Source organism: Quercus lobata, chromosome 1 (genome assembly GCF_001633185.2).
Source record: "Quercus lobata isolate SW786 chromosome 1, ValleyOak3.0 Primary Assembly, whole genome shotgun sequence".
NCBI lineage: Eukaryota > Viridiplantae > Streptophyta > Magnoliopsida > Fagales > Fagaceae > Quercus > Quercus lobata.
In genome coordinates this window covers 1,922,871-1,947,586 of record NC_044904.1, presented here as the reverse complement: position 1 = coordinate 1,947,586, position 24,716 = coordinate 1,922,871, and the positions used below count along the sequence as shown (strand labels likewise).

General features: G+C 30.9%; 1 protein-coding gene across 1 annotated transcript; it reads left to right on the top strand.

Moving 5' to 3' along the window:
* The first annotated feature begins 13,702 nt into the window (after positions 1 to 13,702).
* LOC115973900 (myb-related protein 308-like) lies at positions 13,703 to 15,578 on the top strand. The gene is made up of 3 exons (XM_031094145.1): positions 13,703 to 13,915; positions 14,175 to 14,304; positions 14,739 to 15,578. Exons 1-3 carry the CDS (start codon positions 13,786 to 13,788, stop codon positions 15,166 to 15,168), a joined length of 690 nt encoding a protein of 229 aa, XP_030950005.1. The 5' UTR covers positions 13,703 to 13,785; the 3' UTR covers positions 15,169 to 15,578.
* The last annotated feature ends 9,138 nt before the right edge of the window (positions 15,579 to 24,716 follow it).

Sequence of the window (24,716 nt, the reverse complement as noted above, 5' to 3'; positions counted from 1 at the left end):
ATGGCTATTTAAGTGGCTAAAGGGATAAGTAAGTCGACTTTTAAATTTATAGTGTCTCCAGTGTGGTAGCTAGGGCCGGTGGGATCTATCAAAATTGAAGCCATCAAATTTGTAAGGTTAATTTGTTCTGAAAGTACATGTACTTATAACGAGTTTAGACCTTTAGCACCATAGTATCTCAAAAAGTTTCAAAATTCCAATTTAATTTCATCAAATTTTGAACTTGCTTCTTGTTTGCTAGATTGATGTTTTTCCTAACACTCAGCTTTTCCTTCCTTCTCTTCTTATTATCACGGCCTAAATCCTTTTAATTGAGTGGAACTTGGGGCTTCCTAAATTTATAATAAAACCTTTCACTACTGCACATTTTTAAGAATCATTTAAACTAAATGCAGAGCTAGGACTTTTTTTCTTTTCTTTTCTTTTCTAAGAGAGAGATTCAAATCTGGAATGTTTTTATTGAAAATATTAGAAAACATCATTAGAGCTAAAGATCATTTACATTTGCTGTAACATCTAACCTTAGAAGAGGTGGTTTATCGAATTTCAGAAAAATATTTTTCACTTTTTAACTTTGCACCTTTAACATTCTTGTCATTAGTTGTTGTTTTATTGGTGACTCTGACTCCATTAATAAAAATGTTGAATTTCATGAAGCGCTAGCTGCATGTATGAAACAAGACGAAGTAGTCAACCAACCAACCAACCAACCAACCAACCACCAGTCATTTTTTGTTTGATAGGTTCCATTTTTGATTCTATCTTTACATATATTCTTGCATTATTTTGATACTCAACCAGTCAAGTTTTTGATCAAACAAGCTTCTACCTTCCAGTCTAAGTTTATCCCCAGCTTTACTAATTAAGTGCACTGAAATTGTGAAATCATTTGAAATTTTGTCAACCAAATTATATTATATGAAAAAAAGTGCTTAGATCCAATGAACGTAGCATTTTTTTATTATTGTGTTTTGTTTAGAATTGTGATTGTTTATCTTTACAAAATTAGAATGAATTGACTTGGTTTTCTAAGAATGAAACACAGATTACACCATTATCAATGGAAACATCATCAGTATTTTAATGGAATTCTTTAACCTTTTAAATGAAAAGTTGATAGTACACATTCTTACTTCTTACAGTCTAGTGATGGTTTAACTTATTAATTACTATATTAAATTTATAATGGAGATGGATGAGGCATTGTCCTAGTTATGAGGTAAATTCTAAATTTCTTTATGGGCTCTAGAATCCTATAGACACCATTTAATAACTAAAATAATGGTTGATCAAAGGAGTTCTTGTAATGTACTAAAAGTTCACATGCAAACATGTTAACTAAAGGGTTCATATGTTAATAAAGGGAAATTCGACAATGCCCTCATTATTTTTGTGGGTATGATACTTCCACTAGTAACAAAATTATACATGACAGTATATTTGTTACATATGTTGGTAATTAACATCACATTGAGTAGTAACTTCATAATTTTTAGTATTTGTAATTTTATTTCCTTGGGTTAGACTGTGATTCGGTTGCTAACAAATTGCATACCTCACTTCACTCGTGGGTATTCAGGAAAATGTAACCTATACTTAGTTCAATAGCTTAAATCATAACAAATTTCTTTTTATTTTGTTGATCTTAAACTCTGTGTTCATGTAATTTTGTAGTGGTTTTAATTGTATTGGATTGGTGAGGTGAAGTTATGCAAGTGCTGAAATTGAAGTTGTAACTCTGTGTTCTTTTTATCAATCGGATTGAGATACGAAATCAAGATTTGAAAATCTATTGCAACAAAAAGGTTTTCCCTCAATTCGTACGATATGAAATAGTAATTCTAATACAAATTTATTTTTTATTCCAGTCATTACCCTTACCATATAACTCTCATTTTCCACGAATTTCAGCAAGGGAAATACCTACATTGAAGAGCTAGAGAGAACCCAAAACCTGAGAGGAAAAATCCTCTCATATCTCTTCCTTCTTCCTCTCACCTTTGCCAATTTCTATGAGAGGAGAATAAAATCATCACGCCTATTACTACCTTTTGAGTTTTGGTGTTGATTGGAGCTTGGGAATCATTGGAGCAATCCCAGAACATCTAAGGAGACTTGGAGATTGCAATTAGACGCTCAATTGCCAATTCGGAGACTTGTGAGAAGAAAGATTTGTGAAATTAGTTGCTAGTAGGAGTTGGAGGTTTAAGTACATAGTTACTATTTGGCTTGTGACGCCCTATAAATGTTTCTTAATTTGTCCAATAATTGAGTGTTTCCTCTTCACAAATACCTTTATGTTTTTGTGGGTGATTGTTTTTTTGTGATTGGGATTAATTTTATGTTTATCCATGTATAATTATGTTAATTGACTAATAGCGTAAGCTTAAATTTTGTAATTTCAAAAAAATTGACATTAGTCGTAAAGTTTAGATTCTAAATCGAGTTTGTGAAACTCTCAACCTTAAAGAAAATGAAAGATTACTTTTTTTATATTTTAATAATCTTTCCTTGGTCTCCTTGGAAACTAACTAAGCAAAGAATAACTTAATTGTAGCGCACCCTAATCTAAGTCTGTGGTCTACGCGGACTAGCTAGCTTAATTACCTTCTATTAATCTGAATCAACTTGTTTAATTGGTGATAAAGAATTAATATTATTATAAATTTATAATTGTGGAATTCAATTAAAAGATGTAATCTCTCTCTCTCTCTCGTGTTTGAAAAACTTTACCTGTCTTTCTTCCATTCTCATGCATGAGAGACACATGCCCATCAAGCAGTCCAAAGTCCAATCATTGGGAGATTTTATGCTTCAGGTCCCTAATTATCAAGCTCTTGACACCGTTCACTTCTTGTTTAATTTTTTGTACAAGAGATGACATATCCACAAAACATTGAGTTATTTATTTTCTCTTATCTCTTACTAACATACAGTTAGAAATCAATATATATGGTCAGCTTGTTAACATGTGCAAGAGTTTTTAGACAAATCTATAATGGGTTAGTTTAATTGATAAAGTATTTTATTATCGAAAAAGAGATTAAGATTCAAGTCCTATTTACACAAACTGAAAAATCTATTGGCGTCTTAGTTGGATGATAAAAAACAATTATTATATATAGTAGCGGCTCCAGAAATTTTCTTGAGGGGGGTCAATAAGAAACTTAAATTAAACAAATTTTAATAAGAAGAAAACTTGAATACATTGTGTTATTGAAAAAAAAAAAAAAAAAAACACAAATACATGAAATTTTACAATTTCTTTCTACAAGTTTTCATTTTTTGAAATCGTCACATGGTAGTTTATTACCAATTGTCATTATCTATTGTTAATGTAGATGTGACCATTTTATTTTGTTAATTTTGTATAATATTTTTATTTTTATGGAGTTGTCATTATTTATTTGTTATTGTTTTTTTATATAAATTATTGACCTTATATTAATTATTGACCCACATAACCACACTCATCTATACATTAATGATACATTTAACAATCATTGACTTTACAATTTTTTCTTGAATAATTGTTTTTATAATAAAAAATTGTTATAACATGATAACAATATACACATGTAACAAACACACACACATTCTCACATATATATAATATAAATTTATAATAAAGAGAGTCATTCAGAACTCACAAACACTCACATCTTACTCTTAGAGTCAGAGATACATAGAAAATCAGATAGAGAACAGAGATGAGATGAGATTCATGAGAGAAAGGAAGAGTGATTTGTGTTGTTAATTAGTTTTAGGATGAGCTGATCTATGTTGTTTGATTTTGAGCTAAATTGATTTGTGATCAGGGAGTGCAAGATTTAAGCCAAATTGTGCAAAAATATTTTTAAAAGTAATTAAATTAATAATAAATATTTTATATATATAAATTTTTTTTTTTTTTTTTTGAAGTCAGGGGGTTCATTTGAACCCCTGAATTGAACCCCCTGAATTACAATTGCAACCGCCCTTGATTATATAAAGATAGATTTCAAATCTTACTGTCTTATTGTTTTTAAAAAAAAAAAACTATAATGAGAGTTTGAGTCTTTAATTAAGATCTATTTAACACTTACAAGTACAACTAACACTAGAAAGGAAAGCACCGCTTAGCTCCAATAATCTGATTAAATTAGTTGTATTAGTCTCCTGTTTACCTAAAAACATAATAAAGACTTGAATGAGAGGTCCATATCATCTAGAACCAAATAAATTAATGGCTAAGCCAGCCTTAATTTGCAGGATATATTGAATTTGAATTGGTTGAGAAGTGTCGCAGAAAAAGTGATTACTTTTAACAATGTACAAAACTTTTTGCTTGACCAGAGAGAGCTTTAAATATTTAACTTGCAACTTTTTAAAAAGATATTCTGATGAAAGACTTTTTTAACTCCATTTTCCACCGATCTAAACAAAAACAAATTCAACCGACAAAAAAAAAAAAAAAAAAAAGCTTTTTATTTATTATTATTTTTATTAACCAAAAGATAGATGATGAATAAAACCAACAGCTGTTATTATGATCAAATTGTATACATTATATTGTTAAAGCGTTTAACAGAAGGTTCATGGCAAGGAGCAAAAATTAAATAAGAATAGGAGTAAGTTAGACCCATTTATTTATATCCTCTCCTTTTTTTTCCCATTTAATTTAACTTCTTTTTGGTGCATTGGTAAAGTGTATATAAATTTTAATGCACACACAGTCTCCATGTGATGTGAGTTCACATTGTTGATGATTGTCTCTCTAGGAAATTTAGTTATAAATAAAAGAGAAAGGAAGAGGAAATTAACATAAAAAAATTTACGTGATTTGAATATATCTTAATATTGAATGGTATCTGTAAGGACGCAATTTGCAACGAACCTTAACAGTGTTGGATTCGCACGTAAAAAGGCCCAGACAATATGATTTGTAGAGCGTGGGTGTAAAGAGCTAGGTTAACTGTGATCTCCCTTAAAAAGATTCGTTCCCATGCATACTAAAAGTCTAAAGTTGGTACAACGATCGTTTTCTTTAGTGATCAAGGCAACTCTTTTTCTCTACTTTTGCTCTCTTCTTTCTTTTGTCTCTGTTTTTCTCCCTCTTCTTCTTTTTGTTTTCATCCCCCCTCCTCATGCTCTTCTTTTAGTTTATATACCCCCCTTTGTGTTCCATCCTCACCGCACACGTGTAGGTTGGGTCCGGAGGACTCATTTCTGTCCCATCTCGCACCTCCTGGAACTTCCTATGGGCAGCTGTAAGGCTGCTTCCTTACTGTTCAGGTATCACCTCCACATTAATGCGGCCAGAGAGTTGGTTCAGAGGTCATTAATGCGGAGGCAGCTGTAGTGATAGATATTTATTTGCCTTATCTCTTTCTCCCTTGGTCGGTTATTCTATCTTTCACGGTGACCTAATTCTGAGGTCTAGTTGCAATAAGACCACGTCCTGATCATCCTCGGACGCATACTGCCGAGGAGTAGGGTGTCCTCGGACGGATACAGAACCCTACCCTTGTAATGTTGACTACCATCCCCTTCAGTAACTACATTATGACCTGACTTGACCTCCTCGGACAGATATGCATCCTCAGATGGGCTGCGGGCCCAACATTCCTAAATCAATCCTGAACTTTATGGGTCTATTGATCGAACGGTCCCCACAGTATCGTAATTCGTAAATCATTAGCATTTGCTAAATTTTGAAAATATATTATATTTAGTTTAGTTGACCAACCTCACCTCTTAAACTATTACTTGACTACGCATTCAAGTATAAATAGTAGTAGAACTAAGAATAGGATTATCAGTTGTCAATCACATCCTGTAATTTTTATATGGTAGTTAGATATATAGTTATATCCATCTAACTACCATATGAAGAAAGGAAAAAAAAAATTAACATAAATAATTTTACTTGTCGAATCACAATCTTGAATAGTATCGTAAACCAATAAAACCATTAATATTAACTAAAATTTGAATATTAATATATATTATATTTAGTTTAATTATATAGTTGACCAACCTCACGTCTTAGCTAGAATTTTTATTTTGACCATGCATTCAAGTATTATTTGTGGTAGAACTAAGAATAAGATTGTCAGTTATCAGTCACACATCTCAGTAATTTTTATATGGTAGTTAGATGGTTATATCCATGATGTAATAATTTATAGAGAGAGACATTAACAATTTGATAAGCGCCAAGTGTTTTTGGATTTTTCTACAAAGTTAAGAGTTAGAAAAATTGATATAACTAATTAACCTATATATGTTTTCAACAAAGGTGTTCTGAAATAATGAATAACAAGTTGGCAAGCTTCCCAAGTTGGTTCTTATATTATCATAATTATGGCCATATATATGATGCTTTTATCTTATACTTGAAAGATGAAACCATTAATCACTCCTAATTTTGAGTAACAACCAAACGAATAAGACTTGCATTTGAAGCCAGAGTAGCAAGATAATGACTGGCGGATGGAAATTCTTGAAATTCATAAAAACTAATATCATAAAGTAGTTGTCCTAGCTCTCTCATTGATTACTAATTTTTTAAGGGTGCGATGGCTAAAAACAATAATGTGAGTAGAAATTTTCAGACCTTAGGTAATTTTTGGTTGCTAAGTCATTAATCAGTAGTATTTAAATTTATTTAATTAGTGCTTGTTCAGATAATAAAAGTATAATTATAAAATTTCTATCATAAGTAAAACATACAGTTCAATGCTAATTTTTACATTTTAATATTTCTAACGGAGATATTTACAATTCAAATTCTCTCTCCTTAGATTATTGCATGATAAAAAAAATGTTATTTATAATTTATTCCCTTAAATGGGATTGTTGATTATGATGATGATTATTCATTGTTTATGGGTTCAAATTATTAAGATCTCTAATTCTGACAGTTGGCTATGCTTGACCTCTAGTTAATCCAAATAAAAAAACTTAGTTTGGCCAACAGAAAATTTGGCTGTCAGCTTTAACAATCTTCCTTGCAAGGACTATTCACATGCACAGCAGTAGATATGTACCTGGTTCTCAAGCAGTAAGTACAACACTGTAGTACATTTCCTTTCTATCCATATATTAATATATTATGAATGAGATCCGGAAATAAGTACTACTCTGTTCATCAAAAAAAAGAAAAGAAAAAGGTACTACTCCTGTAGTACGCATTTTCCTTTTTATTTATTTATATATTTTCCCTTTTGATAGGAATAGAGTCTAGTTCCTATAATCCCTTCTGAAGATGCAATTAAAAACTTACTATAGGTTTCTGTGCATGGTCTTTACGTAAAGGGAGTTAGTACAAACAGCCCATTAAAAGACTTGTTTGGCATGCATCCAATATTTCTTTTTTCTTTTTTTGGGGTAAAATATATATAGATATTTTGTGTCTTGTATAAATAAGACGTCACCATAATCTTGGAAATTATCCCATGATATGATAGGCGAAAAATGTCTTGATAAAAGAAATATGAAAAAATAATTTTCATTTAGTTCTATTCTATTTTCTTTCAATCCAAACAAACCATCATAGTATAGTTAAATTTTCATTTATTAAACAGAACAAGTATAATTAATAATTTGAAAATTAGGCCATGTTCTCTCCCAAAATTAGGGTCCTCTTTGTTTTAAGGAAAATTGAGGGATTCTATCTCACGGCTAAAAATGAAAATGATTTTTTTTAATAAATAAAAATATTGTACATTTTCATGTTTTTTAAATTCTCAGTACATCTCATAAATAATAAATAATTTTAAAAAACAAAGTGCACAATTATATTTTAGAGAAGTATTCTTGAAAAACTAAATGTTGTTTGTTAGTTTAGACCCTAGTATACTTAGATTGTTTAACCTAATTAATTAACCAAGTTGTTATTTAAGTTTATTATTCAGATCTAGGTCAAATACAAACAATCATATCACTAAGTGAGGAAAAGTAAAGAAAACAAGTGATACGATGACCTAAGAAAACCAATGAAACCGTCCAATTTCAAGGTAAAAAAACATGGGGAGGATTTAATCTAAACTATCCTCAAGGCAACAAATTCACTAAATAGAATGGAATTTATACAATAGATTTTTCCCTAACACCCATGTAGCTTCAAATCTACAAACTCTTCTATCTAAATTTGTCGCACACAAACACCCACGTTTGTGACTCTAAGATCTCACTCAAAACTTTAAATCATTAGCTATGTATGATTTTGTTGTAGCAACTTCAAATCTACCAGTTCTAATAATGTGTAGATGGAATTCCGGTAGTGATTTTGAAAGGAGAAGGCATAGTACCTTTTAGATCTCAAAAAAGAATCTCCAAAATCATAACAAAATGTGGCTTAGGCTTTCCTTTGAATACTTAGTAAAATAGATTTGAAACCCTAATCACTTAATCGGCTTAATGAGCTATTGGGCCAAAATTAAATTCTGCAGATTCTTGTGTCGATCGGTCAAGTCTTCTTCTTGATTGGTCAAACCTAGTATGTTTCGAATTTCCTAAATCTGCAACTTTCTTTTTCTTTTATTTAGACTTACAGCACCTTGAACATTGTCTAATATACTCTATAAACTCTAAGATTTATATTTAGACAAGTTTGTCCTCACGATTTGCGAATTATTCTAAACTTTTAGAACTTAACAAATGCCAACTATGAAATTGTCTTTTCCTTAAAAAACAAATAGGGTGAAACCTAATAACACTCTCCACAGTCCCTGCATATCTCTCTCTCTCTCTCTCTCTCTCTCTCTCAGACACACACAAAGAAAAAAAAAGAAAAAAAGAAGAAGGTTTCAAAAAATATAAGGATAGTTTTTCGAATTAGTTTTAAAATGTATTGAGGATAATAATTGATAAAGTGCTTCTCTTAAATCAATAATGTGAATATTGATCAAAAGAACTGTAGGGTTAAGGGCCCAAATTATATATTGGGCCTTGGCCGAAAGTATGAGCAGTCCAAAGAGGAACAAATGATAATGAATGATTCAGACTCAGGATTTAATGAGCAAGATACGAATGAGAAGTCGGTCCGAGGAGGAATAACTCCTCAGATACAACAAGTACAACTCAAATATGTATTCTAACAATCAGGGTGACCTTCCAAGAAGTTTCATTGATAAAGATGTGCATCATGAACATACAAAAAGGAGGAGAATCCAAAAATATCTAAGGGAAAGCTGCTACCATCGCATTGAATGCATTACAGCTACTTTTCTGACCGCATTTATGTGTAGAAGACCTCTAAACAGTGCTGCATTAGCCACCACAACTCACAGAATGCCAAAGAAGGTGTTTGATGAGACAGGTACTCAAGTAAAGATTCAAATGACCAACAAGTGGAGGATCAAGATGATCTAAAGGGAACTATATAATGTAAGGGACCTTCCATGAGGAAGAGATCGAAAAATAGAGAAGAATACTAAACCAATCAAAATTATACTTGTATCAAACTGTTATTGATTTGTATGACAAAATACCTTCTCAGACACTGAATTCATTCAACTTTATTTTCTTTGTTTTTTCTTGATCATCTTTTGAATCCATACTAGCCGTTGTCAAATTCATTAGGGCCGAGTTCTTCGACCCACTCTCTACAAATTTATTGTACTGGGCTCTTTGGGCCAAAATCTCATACATCTTGGACTTGGGCTACAAACTGTGTCCCTACAAGAACTATGATGATGTTTGTGTTGTCTTCATATATATGTAGTTAACTATTATGGGGTGACCGGGTGGGGATTGGGGTACGTGTGTTATATGGCAGTTGCACAATCTAGATAATACTTTTGGTACTTTGATTTAGAAGGGAAGCTAAAGGTCTGAAAGAGAATGAATTCAAGGAAGAAAAACAGAAAGTATAGTTTTTAAACGAAGTATAATCTAAAACGGTTGCTTCTTCCTTTATTATGAAAAGATTAAAGAAAAGAGTCAAAATTAAAAAAAAAAAATCACATGCATGTCATTTTTGGTTTCGCCTTTTATTTTAAATATAAGATCCACAATATGTTGTATTTTTCTAAAAGTTAATTCCTTGGGGGAAAGGGGATTTTTGGTCTAGAGAATCAAAGAGGGTAGGGTTTAAATATATAATTTAATATGTATAAGATAACCTTTTTTTTATTATTTATTTAGTTCATTTGGGGGGCCTCCTCGATTGGGGCTAGCTACAGCTATATATATGGTGTAAGAATTGGGTAAGGGTTAGAGGACACAAAATCTTAATATAAGTGACAGAGTTTCAATTGATAAAGTATTTTGTTATCGAATAAAAGATTTGGAGTTCAAACCTCAAATTATTTCATATTTATAAAGGAAAAAAATGTGACAGCCTGTCTAATTTAGGTGTTGCATAGATGTCTCTTTTTTTTGGGTCAATTTTATTTTAATTGAGAAAATAAATGAAGTCATAAATAACATATGTGTCAATTTAACGAAATAAATATAAAATAACCCAATAAATTAAAATAATATTTATAATTTGTGATTAGTAGGTTATACATGTGTACCTTGAATTTGTAATTTCATTCGGGACCTATTTAATACAATTGGAGACCTAAGATGATAACTTTAAATGAGTCTTTTTATATTTAAATAATATTTTGTTAATCTTAATATTATAATTTTTTATTTAAAATTCATTATTCTTAATTTTTAATATGACTAATTCACTTAATACTGATTGATTTGGATTTTTAGTAATCCATAATTTTTTTGAAATATGATAAAGTTATTATAAATTTTACTTCAAAAAGCTGACAAATTGATGTGCCTATAAATTACTTTTTATGATTTGTGACAGATCAATTTGTAAGACTTCTAGAGTAAAATTTATAATATTTTTAACATTACTCAATTTTTTTTAGTCTTTTTAAGAATTTATATATATATATATATATAAAACTCATTTTTTAATAAAAAAATTATCACGTATTGATATTTTTTGGGGCCTTTCTCTAACCTAGACCACCGCCTTTAGACCACCAGCGGGTGTGGTACAACTGGTAGGTGACTGCTGAAACTTTCATCACATCCCAGGTTCGAGTTCTCACGAGGACTGCAATTGTAATTTCTAGAAGTCCCAGAAACCAATAAAGCCTGGGATGTGTGTGGGTTTGGAGTTTTCGAGCTCCAGTTCGAGCTGGTGGTACCCATGGGCTTACCCAATTGTACTATAGGACGTAGACAATGAATGCCACACACGAGTCCCTTTTTTTTTTCTGAGGAAGAAAAAAAGAAAAGAAAAAAAAAGACCACCGCCTTTAGTGGCCTATGCGTACGGCTGACTGTGATTTCATCCACCACCTATATTCTTGTCCCCACCTTATTCTTACAAGAGGAGGATCTACCATTTAAACTAAATGAGAGAATATGATAAAATATCATGAACCCTTAAGGACGATATATAGACCAATAGAGATAAGCCAAGACTGATAGGTAGTGATTCTTCAATTGTGATAGATTACTTATCCAACCAACAACTACAATGTCATCAATACTCTTTTATTTCCTTTTTTTTTTTTTTTGGTTGGGGGGGGGGGGGGGGGCGGCGTGTGGGGATGGTGAGGGGGTATGTTACACAAATAAAATTACTTTTTTTCCATAAAAAAAAAAAAGACTTTTTTTCTTTTCTTTTTTTATTTTTGCCAAACCTTATGCATCAAAAGTTGTGCATATAATTAGTACATAGTTTTGCCAAATTTCGAGAGAAATCTATATAATTTCAATAACAAAATGTAAATAAAAGGTAGAGGTGCTGAAAGGAAGCTTCAAGTATAAGTCTCTCGTCCTAGATCTCTAAAAAAGGGTTGGTTTGGCAAATAAATTAGTTGGAAACTTAAACAATAAAAAGGGTTGGTTTATAGGTTGAATACCCATAAATTAAATAATAATAATAATAAAAAGCCAAATAAAAAAATACTCATCACCTTTTAACAAATGGAATTTATTTTTTGTTGACATCATTGAGTCCTCCATAATTTTTATCCCGTGCCAATATCATTCTTTTTCAGAAGATGAGGTTAGGTTTAACGAAAACTACTATCACACAAAAATTTCCCAGGGTAAAGTATTTTAAAGTTCATTTAGTAGAATAGCAAACGTTTGACACTTTCACTAAAGAGTTTTAAGGTGGTTCTTAAAGCTGAAAATAACTTTAAGGTTGAAACTGAATTTCAGAGCTTTTATGACTTCAAAGAATTATTCACTATAATTTGTCAAACACTCAAAATTTTAGTGAGCATTTTCAGTGAAAAACTCTATGGGCCCGTTTGGTGTTAATGTAGGAAGTAAAGATTTTTTTTTTTTTTTTTTTGGTTCTGTAGGAAGTAAAGTTTTAGTTTGTATAGCTGTTACAATAAAGAACTTTAACTGAAAAGTGTTAATTTTAATATTTAGAGCATTTGGCAAACTATAGTTTTAAAATTAGGGCCGTAAAACTATTATAGGTGTCTGACAAATCTTTCTTTTTGGTTGAAAATCAGACAATTGAATTGATAAAGAGCTTTAGAGTGAGAAATGACAATAGAGAACATAATAAATTTGTTTTGTATAAACAAATTGTTTAGTGTAAAAAAATGCTACTAAAATTAACTCTTTTTTTTTTTTTTAAGTGCAATGTTACTCAACCATTAGAAATGAGAATGGGTAAATATTTTAGTTGCTGGATGAGTTTTCCAATCTTATTTTGAAAATTTTGAAGCATTTTCCTACTTTGAATATTTTATTAAATAATTTTAAATATGTGAAATCTTAAGTTTATGGCCAATATATTTCGAAACCATGAATATATTTCTTATGCTAAATCTGAACCACAGAATTGTTGTTCTTGATTTCTCCCTGCTTTCTTACGCTAGGAAAGGAAAAATAAAATGTCTTCTAGACCACTGCATGTGATTTTTAATAGCAGACGTTGAAGAAGATCATCAATTCATCAATACCATGATTGTAAAGCCTAATGCACATTGTCACCAAGCTGGAGGGGTTGTTTGCTAGCTGCTAATTCATAAAAAGTCTTATAGTTATAGATGAGACCTATGGGAAACTATCAGTCAACTTGGAAAGCATGTGACTGTGCCAACTTTTTTCTTGTTCTTCCTCTGCTTCCCCTTTTTTTTTTAGGTTGTAAGTCTTTTTTTGTACTCTCATCAATATTATCTAACATAACTGTTTTTTCACAATTAATAAATTTCGTTAGAATTTCAGTACTTTTATCTAAATTCATATCACTAAAACCACTTTTATGATGTACTAAACAACATGTCAAGTTAATAATTATAAATAAATAAATAAAATTGTGAAAAGATATATCGTAAACTTACTGATATTATCCATCTATGATGATAGCTTCGGAAAATGCTTTAAATAAATCAAAGAAAATTCTATTTGCTAAATACTAAATTACAAGGACCCCCCCCCCCAAAAAATAAAAAGAAACAAGGAAAATAAAAACGAAAAAAGAAGAAGGTAAACCAGTGAGAAAGAGATGTGTGCGATAAAGACTAATACTAAACGGCAACTAACTAACACAACGTTGTCAAACTCTGCCATTTCTATTTCTCTTTCTCTCTCTCTCTCTCTCTCTCTCTCTCTCTCTCTCTAAATTTAAAGACTATCGTACCCATGCAAGTCACGCATGAGCAAACCACCGGTCCAAGTCAACCTTGTTTACTCTCACATACATACAACAGACCCTAATATATATACACCTCCATTTCTCATCCCCAACCCATTTCTCATCATCCTCTTCCATTTTCTTCTATTTTCTTCGGTTATTGACAAGCTTGTATAATGAGGAAGCCTTGCTGTGATAAGCTAGACACAAATAAAGGAGCATGGTCCAAGCAAGAAGACCAGAAGCTCATAGATTACATTCGGAAAAATGGTGAAGGTTGCTGGCGTACCCTCCCTCAAGCTGCAGGTATGTGTTATCTCAAATTAACACCTCAACAACTAAGAAAAGAGCAAGCAAGGGTGGTTCAAGCTAATAGTCCAGTGGTATCACCACCTTCTGTGATGCCACTTGGTGTCTGGAGTTCGAATCACACCTCTTCTTCTCCCTAATTTCTTACCAGAATAAATAAATAAAAATAAAGATCATATATATATATATATATATATATGAGTTTTATTTAATTTTTATGAATATTGCCTAATTTCTTCATATTTTTGTTGACCAGGGCTCCTTCGCTGTGGCAAAAGTTGTAGGCTGAGATGGATAAATTATTTACGTCCAGACCTTAAAAGAGGAAACTTTGCTGAAGATGAAGAAGATCTTATCATTAAGCTTCATGCACTCCTAGGCAACAGGTGAGATATGTTACCATTATTCATCTTCTTTCTTATTCTTTTGTTCCCCCTATTTTTGTTTTTCTTATCCCATAAAATAATACAAAAAAAGTATTTTGTCAATGCAATTACTCCAAAAAGTTGTCCAATTTATCAAGAATTTATTGTTGTTGCCGCCAATGGTCCCTATATGGACCATTAGCAGCAGTTCTCCCTTTAATTCAAAGTCTAATTACCTTATTTACACTTTATAACAATAGAAACAAAGAATTTATTGTTATCCCCACCAATTTATTAAATAAAAACAACTTTTGTCAAGCAAAGTTTTCAGCATGGCACTAATGCATCATCTATAATTTATGCTAACATACTTAAATTATTTGGTTATAAAATGTTCTTAGGTTGTAATATCTGCTAATGTACTTACAAGTTTTGAATTAATGGTGATTGTTTAGGTGGTCACTTATAGCTGGGAGATTGCCAGGGCGTACAGATAACGAAGTAAAGAACTATTGGAACTCTCACCTAAGAAGAAAGTTGATGAACATGGGTATTGATCCAAATAATCATCGGTTGAACCACATTAATGTTTCTCGCCCTCAAACCTCGAATGCCTCTGCTGGTGCAATGTCTTCTGGTTTAAAAACTCATGCCAATAATCAATCAGAGAAATCCCAAGTTGAAAATTGTGATCAAGTTTCAGATGCTGGAAGTTGCTTAGAAGATGATTCTTGTGGCTTGCCTGATTTGAACCTTGATTTGATGATAACTATGCCTTCTTTGAATTCACTTGCTGATGTGGAAGAGGAGCAAAAACTTGTTGAGTCTAATACATCAAGCGAACTAGAATTCACTCATTCTCCCACGCTTGTTCTATTTAGATAATCAATTTGTGAAGAAATTCAACAAGATTTTCAGCTGTATTAGGAACTCATTTTAATGGTAAGTCTTAAATTTTTTGGAAGAGATAATAAGGAGTGCAAGGATTTGCGGAAATTAAGGCAAAGAGCGTTGCGAAATGAACAAAGGAGAGGCATCCCCAGGAGTCACTGTCCGTCCCTAGTTTTTAGTTTACAGGCCCATGAGGTCGTGCACATTGGGCACAAAGATCGTATGTCTGATTACCTAGAGAGATTATTTTCTTGTAAATTTGACCATTCATTGTCGAGATATATATATAGTGTCCATTGTCTCAGCATACTTGTAGTAATAATATTATGCAATATATATATATATGTTCTGATGATGTAGGGTCTGAATAAGAACATTTGAATTTATGGAACCTTTTTTTTTTTTTTCCAAGTGTTAGTTTGATATTGTGATACAAGTGTTATCTTGCATTTCGATAATTTAATTTTTATTTCATCTTATTTTGTTTATGATGTAAATATTCTTCTGTAACTTTAAAAAAAAAAAAATTGTACATTTACTTTGAGAGGATGTAAATAAATGCAATATGCCCTAATATTTAACATTTCAGTTATTTATTTATTTTATGCTAGCAATTTATTTCCTGAAATGATTTTTTTCCTATGGAAAATCCATAAGTCAATGGACGCCATGCCAATTTTAGGAGACTTACGGACATAGATTGATGGATATATGATTGATTCTCTGTGAAAAGCCACTGAATATCCCTTACAGAACCAGCAATGGATAAATATAATGTTAAAAGAAATTCCTAGGATTCCGTTAGTGTCAGAAGTCTTGGGAACTTATCCATATATAAAAGAATTTCTGCAACCCCAGTTGCTTAGTTAATTTTTTATTCTACCAGAACTGGATCACGTAATGAAACTTGAAACCATTCTCGCAATAAGTTCAGATACACAAAAATTTACATGAAGCTTTTTTCACAACTTCGAAATGGTATATTGCGATTTGCACTAATAATGAATTATGTAAAAGTGATATTGTTTCCATCATAATTTATCACTTTTCTATTTTCAAATAAGATGGTGAACAATTTTTATACCTAACATGTCTATCATTGGTTAGATCTAAAAAGTTGCCATTAATGGCAAGAAGAAAGAGATGGGAGAGGGGAATTTTAAAGAACTACCAAACATTCAAAAAAGTCTTAGGCTTAGGAAATTAATCAAATAATGATTCTAATTTGTGCATATTACCTCTTTTGTGGAATATAAATTCTCTATCATACTTTATGTGTTCTACTTTATATTCTATTAGGAAAAAAAAAATCAAATACATGATATATATTAATTAATGGAATATAAAAATAAAATACAACACAAAAAAATGGCACAAAGGATTTATATTTCCAATTTATGTATTCCCTTCTGAGATAGTATGCATAATCGCATGTGAATCAAGCTACCAACTAGGGGTGGGAAAGTAAACCTAAACCCATTTGCTCACCCAAACCCATCCACTCTAATTGAACTCAAACCTACCCAATTATTAGTTGGGTTAAATGGGCATCAACCCAATTAGACCCAGTGATTATCAGGTTTTAACTAAAAACTCATTGAGTCTCATTTAACTCAAAAACAATAATAAAATAATGAGCAAAGAACGAAAAGGATTTACCGTGTTGGTTTTGGAGCAAAGGTGAACGATCCCTAAGAAACTCAAGGGTGAGCCTTGTCCTAGGCAATGGGTACTTGGCCGGGTCAACTTGACCCATATGGATCACCTTCTTGACCCGAAGCTCCACTTTCTGCCTGATCCTAGCCAAAGGAGTTTCAGAACGCCGTTGATAGCCACGCATGTGCCGGTCGGCACAAGCGGACTAAGATTTGCTAGGGCAGCGTCCACGATGACTTGTAGATTCCCGGGACCCGACTCGTTGTTTAGCTCCAAGAACACGAAGGCGTCCTTGTCTGCCATCCAACCCGTCTTGACTCATCCTCCGACCCGGACCCGCTGCCCCGTGAGCCCGGCGCCACCGTCGAGTCTGGAAATGATGGATCGGATCGAGACTTGGTCAGAGAACTTGGCCTTCAGAGATTCTACGGGGAACGATGACGTGATGTTGTTTAGCGTTGCAGCGGCGAGTTGGGTCAGCAATGTTGATTATGGGATTTCATTTATTTTTTATTTTTTTTAAATTTGGGTAATTTAAGAATGGAGCAATTGATAAGGATGTGTTCATTTTTTTCTCTTTTTTTGGTTTAGAAGAATTTCTATTTGTTTCAAGGACAGATGCTTTTGAAATTTCAGGAAAGTTTTGAGTTTGAGATGACATTTCTTTGTATTTGTTGCACTATTTGGTTACTAAGAAAGTGAAAGAAAATAGAAAAGAAAAGAAATTATTTTTTTATTTGGATTTTTAATATAATTGCTGATGTGGATGTGTTTATGTGGAATTTTTTAATTCCAAGAATGGAGACTAAAGAGAGTGGAAAAGGAAATCCAAGAAAGTGTTGGGGTTTTCACTTTAATGGCATTTTGGTAATTTTGATAATTGAGTAATTGAGTAAGTTGGAGTTTACTCATAATAATTGGGTTGGATTAGATTTGGATTAAAAGCAATTAGTTAAATTGATTTTAATGGGTAAATGAGTTTTATATACCAAACCCAATTATACCTACCACAAACCCACTCATTTCACACCCCTACTACCAACTAATCTCAGGTCAATGCTGCAACATATTAGACATTTGGGTCCGTTTGGATACAGTTGAAAACTGAAAACTGAAACTAAAAACTGAAAAACACTGTAGTAAAATAATTTTTAAATGTGTGAATAGTGCCGTGGGACCCATTTTTAATGAAAAAGTTGCTAAAAAGTGTAGTTTATGGACCCATGAATAGTACACGAGAGCACTGTTCACAGAAGAAAAGTAAAAAAGTTACGGCTGGAAAAAAAAAAAAATTCTGAAACACAAATGTGCGTATGGGAAGCGCGTTTCGCGCTTCCCAAATGCACTCTTAGATTTTGCGCTTCCCAAATACACTCTTAGACTATGGTGGGGGCCGTGGGGCTAATCAGTTAATATTTCAATGACCTTATTGTAACTGTGCGTATCATAATTAATTGCAAAAACAACGAGACAAAATTACTTTCTACTTGCTACATTTAATTTTGACCTATAAAAGCGGCTAATTATATTGACTTTATAAACAGAAACCCCACAAGTACTAGTGGGCAACTTAAGAGTAGGAAATAAACTTTAAGCCACATTTATTGAAACGGTTTTTATTTTTCATATCTATATGGAGTATTCTTTGTTCTATGGTATGAGTAGTAATATAGTTTGGAAATAGCATTAGTATATCTAGGCGTGAGTCCTCAATGGTAATATCATGCTTATTATATATAATGAGATAGATTCAAGTTACACCTGGTGTAAGTAATATTACATCACCTAATAACTTGTTATTAAATTCATATTTTAAGAATTTTACTGTTAAATTACATATTCTATATGTGCTTAACATGCGTGCCAATTTTCATGCTAATCGGATATTATTTACCATATGATCCATAAACTCATCTTTTATGAATTATTTTAAACTACAAAAACTTGAATTTAAACAATTAATTGATACCATGACTATTAATCTTTGATCACCATGAAATTTTGCAAGCATGAAGAATATATGAATATAATGTAATCCAACGGTAAATTTGTCAAAATTAATATCTAATAATAAGTTATTAAGTGGTGTAATATCGCTTAGAGTTATACCAAGTGTAATTTGAACTCAATTCATATATAATATATCATATGTACATATTGATTTTGCTTTTGTAATTTTACATTTTAAAAAAGAGTTCAAATATCAAATGATGATTGTAATGTTTCTATTGATTTTTTTTTTTTTTTTTTTTTAGTTTATAACTTTATATGAGGCGGTATCTTATGTATTAGCTACATGTATTATCTCTCCTACATTATATGGATCTCATAGATGAATGACATCTATATAATGTGTGAGAGATGTTACATGTGATGTATCTAAATTATCTAATTCATAATGTCCTTTACAAAGACAAGCGGTGATAATTATTTTATATGAGGGAAAGCATTTATGAGATTAATTGTGTGTTTGGATAGCGTTGCGTTTTTACTTAATTGTGTTTCTGCGTTTTCCTTTTTTTTTTTTTTCACGCGTTTTTCCCACAAGCGGCTACTGTTCATGCAACAGTAGTCGCAACTTTTGACCGGTCTGTTATGAACAGTGCACGGATGCACTGTTCATGGACCCACAAATTTCATTTTTTATCAATTTTTTCATTAAAAATGAGTCCCACGGTACTATTTACACATTTAAAAATTATTTTACTACAGTGTTTTCAATTTTTAGTTTTCAGTTTCAGCAAAATAAGTTCTATCCAAACAGACCCTAAGAATTGAGGATCTTGTTTATTTCCCTTAAGAAGAGGGCTGTGGTTTGGAGCATCAAATATTGTAGTCTCAATAATAATACTACCAATAGATTTTTTTTTTTTTTTTTTTTTTTTTAACTAGCACTGAATCTAGTGGATTAAAATCCTTTAGAGTAACTCTACTTAAAGTTCTAAAATTTTATTTATCCATTTGAAAAGGAGTGAACTGAATTTTATCACATCATCAAATTGGTGATTTAAATGTTAATGACATGGTAAAATTTAATTCACTCATTTTAAAATGAATGATAAGATTTTAGGAACTCTAAAGTCTAACCCTTAAACTAGATAGGATCTCATCAATCCACTATACAGCCTCACCAACTAGAATATACATAAATTTGGGTGCAAAATTTCCTATTCCACAGTGATTAATGAGCATGCATGTTGAGCCATCTACCATTCAATATGAATTGAGGAGATATTTGCGATCAAGTTTTGTTTATTGCTTTAAGATAGGCATTTGGTGGCCAGAGAATAAGGAGATCCAAGAGCATAGCCATATCTCGTTTAATTTGGAAGTCTCCTTGCTACTAAAGTTTTGGCATTGACGGTAATCTATCATGTAATCAGGGTATTCTAACGTGGTCAATGATTGTTCATTACCAAAAAAAAAAAAAAAAGGGTAAATGATTAATTTCTCACTTTCTAAAGTTTTTCATTGATGATAATCTATCATGTAATAAGAGCATCAGGTTTTATGTTCAATTTGAAAAGAATTGAATTGGACAAGCCAAGGATGGCAGTACCCCATTGGATATTTGGATGTACCATTAATTAAATCTAAATTGGAGAGTAATGAATTTGCTATTGCAAGATTCTTGTTAAAATTATACCATGTTTAAGTTTTTTAAATAAGAAATAATCTATCGTGATATATATATCCGAATTAGAACTCTTGAGTTCAAATTATGTTTTTACTTTGGCTACCTTGTATTTAAAAGTTAAAAAATTTATATATTAGACCCACTTATTAAGGAGAGTTTAGACCACACATAATGGTAAAGGTTAGAGCTTAGAATAACTTTTTAAGTAATTAATCTAATGATTTCCACTAGCTTAAATGTTTGGGACAATTTTATTTTCTTATTTTTCATTTTTATTGCTTATTTCCAAGGACTATGAAAGCTCAATATACAATTAGTCTTTTTAAATATATTCCAATGTATAAGTGACTCAAGTAATAGCCTAAAGGTAATGATATTCTTAGTATAGTGTCTCAGTTATGTAATTTGAGTCCCACACTTCCTTCCCCACAATCTACTTATAACAAAAATGTACATTTTAACCGTTATTGCCATTTTTCATGATGCAAATATGTTTGATTAATGGACAACGTCAGTTTGGAGAACAATTACTGGACAATGTGTTTGGCAAATACTTTTAACTTTTTGTTTTTTATCTCAATTTTTTTTAAAAGAAAATTAACAAAACTAAAACTAAGGAAAACTATATCTTTTATATAACACTATGCAACTATATCAACCTTTTGTCATTTTTCTAACCTTTTGTCCTTTTGTTAGCTAGAGAGTTAGAAAAGGAAAGTTCTACAAGGTAAATGCATATCTTGGATATGATTCCTGCATTACCCTAACGATAATCATTCATAAAAATATTAAAACAACTTTTTGGTAGTTTAAACAATTACGTATGCTGGTGATAAACAAATTTAGCACATACCTATAGTCCTATAATTAACTTTGTGTGTTTTTACGTAATAAGTTTTTGCTAAAAGTTTATTTGTTTATTTGTTGAAGATTGGTTTATTTGCTAAAAGATTTTTTATTTGTCTAATTATAACTTAAAAAATAAGGTTTAAAAAAACTGTATAGAGTATATATACAAGCAAACAAATTGAAAAACTAAAAGAAAAAGTGGCTGTTAAACAAACACAAATCACCTAGATAACTACTAACTAGGTTTAGCCTAGTTATATGAGTTTGGGACATTTGTACCTTGAGTTCTTATCTTGCCCATGCCTTGCTCGGCTGTATATACTTTATACCAGCCAATACTTTTTTTCTTTTCAAATAGCAACCCATAACATATATAGTATATTGCTATATTCTTTGATAAAAATAAGGTACGGTTCATGCCAATTAATGCATGTGAAGGTGCTCACTGCTCAGTTTTACAAGACATAAATGTTTCTTTTGCTCAATGATATTTAAGAACTGTCTGTGTCTGATTCTTCAACCTTGAAGGATACATGATATTTTTTTCTGGCAAATGGAACTTTCAAGTTTCAACAATGAACGTCCCATCCTACAGGGGCATACTTGTATTGATTTAGATATAGGGTAAAGGAGATAGAGACACCTAAAAAAATGAAGTAAATTCAAATTTAGAAAGAACAAAAAAAAGCCTAGGGGTACGTACCTATATAGATATATGATTTAACTAAAACGTGCACTTTTAACCATTTTTAGTACCAAGGTAGTGATTGATTTTGATTTCATTGAAATGGGAAGGAAAGCTAGAGAGAGCTACAATTTAGTTTGGTGGAAATTGGCTTAGATATATGAGGAAACCTAATAGAATACTTGCGTACCTGCACCAAAGGGCAAAGAGCTCTTACAAAATCTAGCTAGAGGCATGTGAGACAAAATGGGTTTTCCATATTTCTTTTACCTAAAAGGCAAAATTTTGTTTGGTGGTTCCTATTTCTATTTTGGATATAGCACCAATCAATTGAAAAGACTTCTATTGCACTGGGTGCAATACCTAGGGTATTGCATTGGGTGCAATTACTCTGATCCCTCTCACATAAATTTTTACTATTCTTAACTTTTAACTTTAACTTTTTAACTTCTTTTAACTATTTTTCAACTTTTTGTATTTAATGGTTAAAATTGAAAGTTGTTTTTTTCAACTTTCAATCTCAACCACCCATTGCTTTTTAATGGGCCTTTTATATTTAAAAATAAAATTATAACATGTACATTTGCATGTATACATCACTAATGCATCATTTCTTTTTCTCCTTTATATTATTCTTATAACATACATATATATTTCATTGAACCAAAACTATATACTCTTTTCTCTTATGTAAATGGACAATGCATCATCTTTTTCTCTTAATAATTCTCTTATATACCATATTTGTAGCTCTTTAAACTTTAAAGCAAAGCATATATTAAATACATAAACAATCTCTCTAATATAGGTCTTCTTTATTTTTCAAAAGTTTAAGTTTTTTTTTTTTAATCTTGCATTTAGAGAATTAAAGATAAGGACACTATGTTTTATTTTTTATTTTTAGAAGAAAGGATAATTGTCATTTTTGAGGTTAGGAATTAGTGTCCATTTAAAATCCGCTTATTTTGTTGAAATTGAAAACATTTTGTTGAAATTGAAATTTTTTTACTGAAAGTACTATAAATAAAGGTAAAAATTAGCTGAAATAGTATAGTAAGACCTATAAATAATACCAAAGAGTGTAGTGGGACTCATAAATAGTAGCAAAAATAAGCTAAATAGTAAAATAAGTTGGCAAAAATAATTCATGCCAAACGCACAGTTGGGTCTATTTAGGATCCGCTTATTTTACTGAAACTGAAAACTTCTTACTAAAAGTACTGTAAATAAAGGTAATTGTTAGTTGAAATAGTACAGTGAGACCCATGAATAGTATCAAAAAGTGCAGTGAGACTTATGAATAGTAGCAAAAATAAGCTGAATAATCAAATAAGTTGACAAAAAATAAGTTAGCCAAATAGCCACTTAGAGTCCTCATCTCATTTGTTAATTATTATAAAAAATTAAGGTTTTTCTTTAATTCTTATTCTTGTTATATTTTTCCTATATTGATTTGTATTTGTTTAGATATGAAAAGTAATGTTTGTTAATTTAAATGACTTAAAATTGAGACAGTTTATAAGTTTCATAATTTCTAAAACTATTAATATAGTATAATTTTGTAATCTCTAATGTATTCAACAAAAAATCTTGATCTAATTTTGTCTTAAATATTAATTAATGAGTAGTATTGTTTAAAGAATAATTTATAGTTTACAAACTGGCTTGATAAAAAAAAATATATGTTTGAGTTACGTAAAGATTATCAATATTTATTTTTGTTATATAACATAATTGTGTGTCTGTATGTTATTATAATTATTATTATTATTATTATTATTATTATTATTATTAGAGAGTTTCAACCTAATAGGTTGTTATTTAGATTCAAAATTTCTTGACATATTATTAACTTGGCCCCTTGAAAACCTCTTTTGACTTTACCAATGGCTAGCTAATAGAATAATTGGATACTTATGGTGTGTTTGGATACTGCTTATTTTGCTGAAACTGAAAAATTATCGCTAAAAGTACGGTAAATAAATGTAAAAGTTAGTAGAAATAGTACAATGAGACCTGTGAATAGTGTCAAAAAGTACAGTGAGACCCATGAATAGTAGCAAAAATAAGTTAAATAGTAAAATAATTTTAATTTTTAATCTTAACCCAAACGCACACAAATATGATGTTTAAAGGCCTTTTTAAAAGGACCAAGTTTCCAATAAACCAAGTTGGAGAAATTTTGATTACCCATAGTTGATAAGATTATTAATATGTATTAAATCATTTAACCATTTAACCAGTATTAGTATTTAGGTATTGACATTGATCTACCGGATGAGATTCGTTAATAACTAATAACCACTTGACTAAATTAATATTAAAAACGGAAACTAGAATTCAATCTCCGCTTACACCAAAAATTGATTAGTGTTTTAGTTTAATAATAAAAAGCGCAATTATTAGAAGCGGACATTATAGATTAAAATTCTATATCAAAAAGAGGAAAACATGCATGCAAGCAAGGTATGGGTTTCACAATTTGTCACTCCTGCTCAAAACGAGCAGTTTTACCAAACAGAGAAAAGTAAACTTTCATAGTTAAATGACATTTTCTTTTCGAAAATAATAACTTCATGTGTTTACCACCCACAAGTTTACCCTTTCTACTGAACTCCAATCAAGGTTAATGCCACCAAGAAATTGTACTAATAAAATAATTTGATGAAAACACTGTCCTAGATATGCCAACATCCTTATTTTCAGTTCACACAC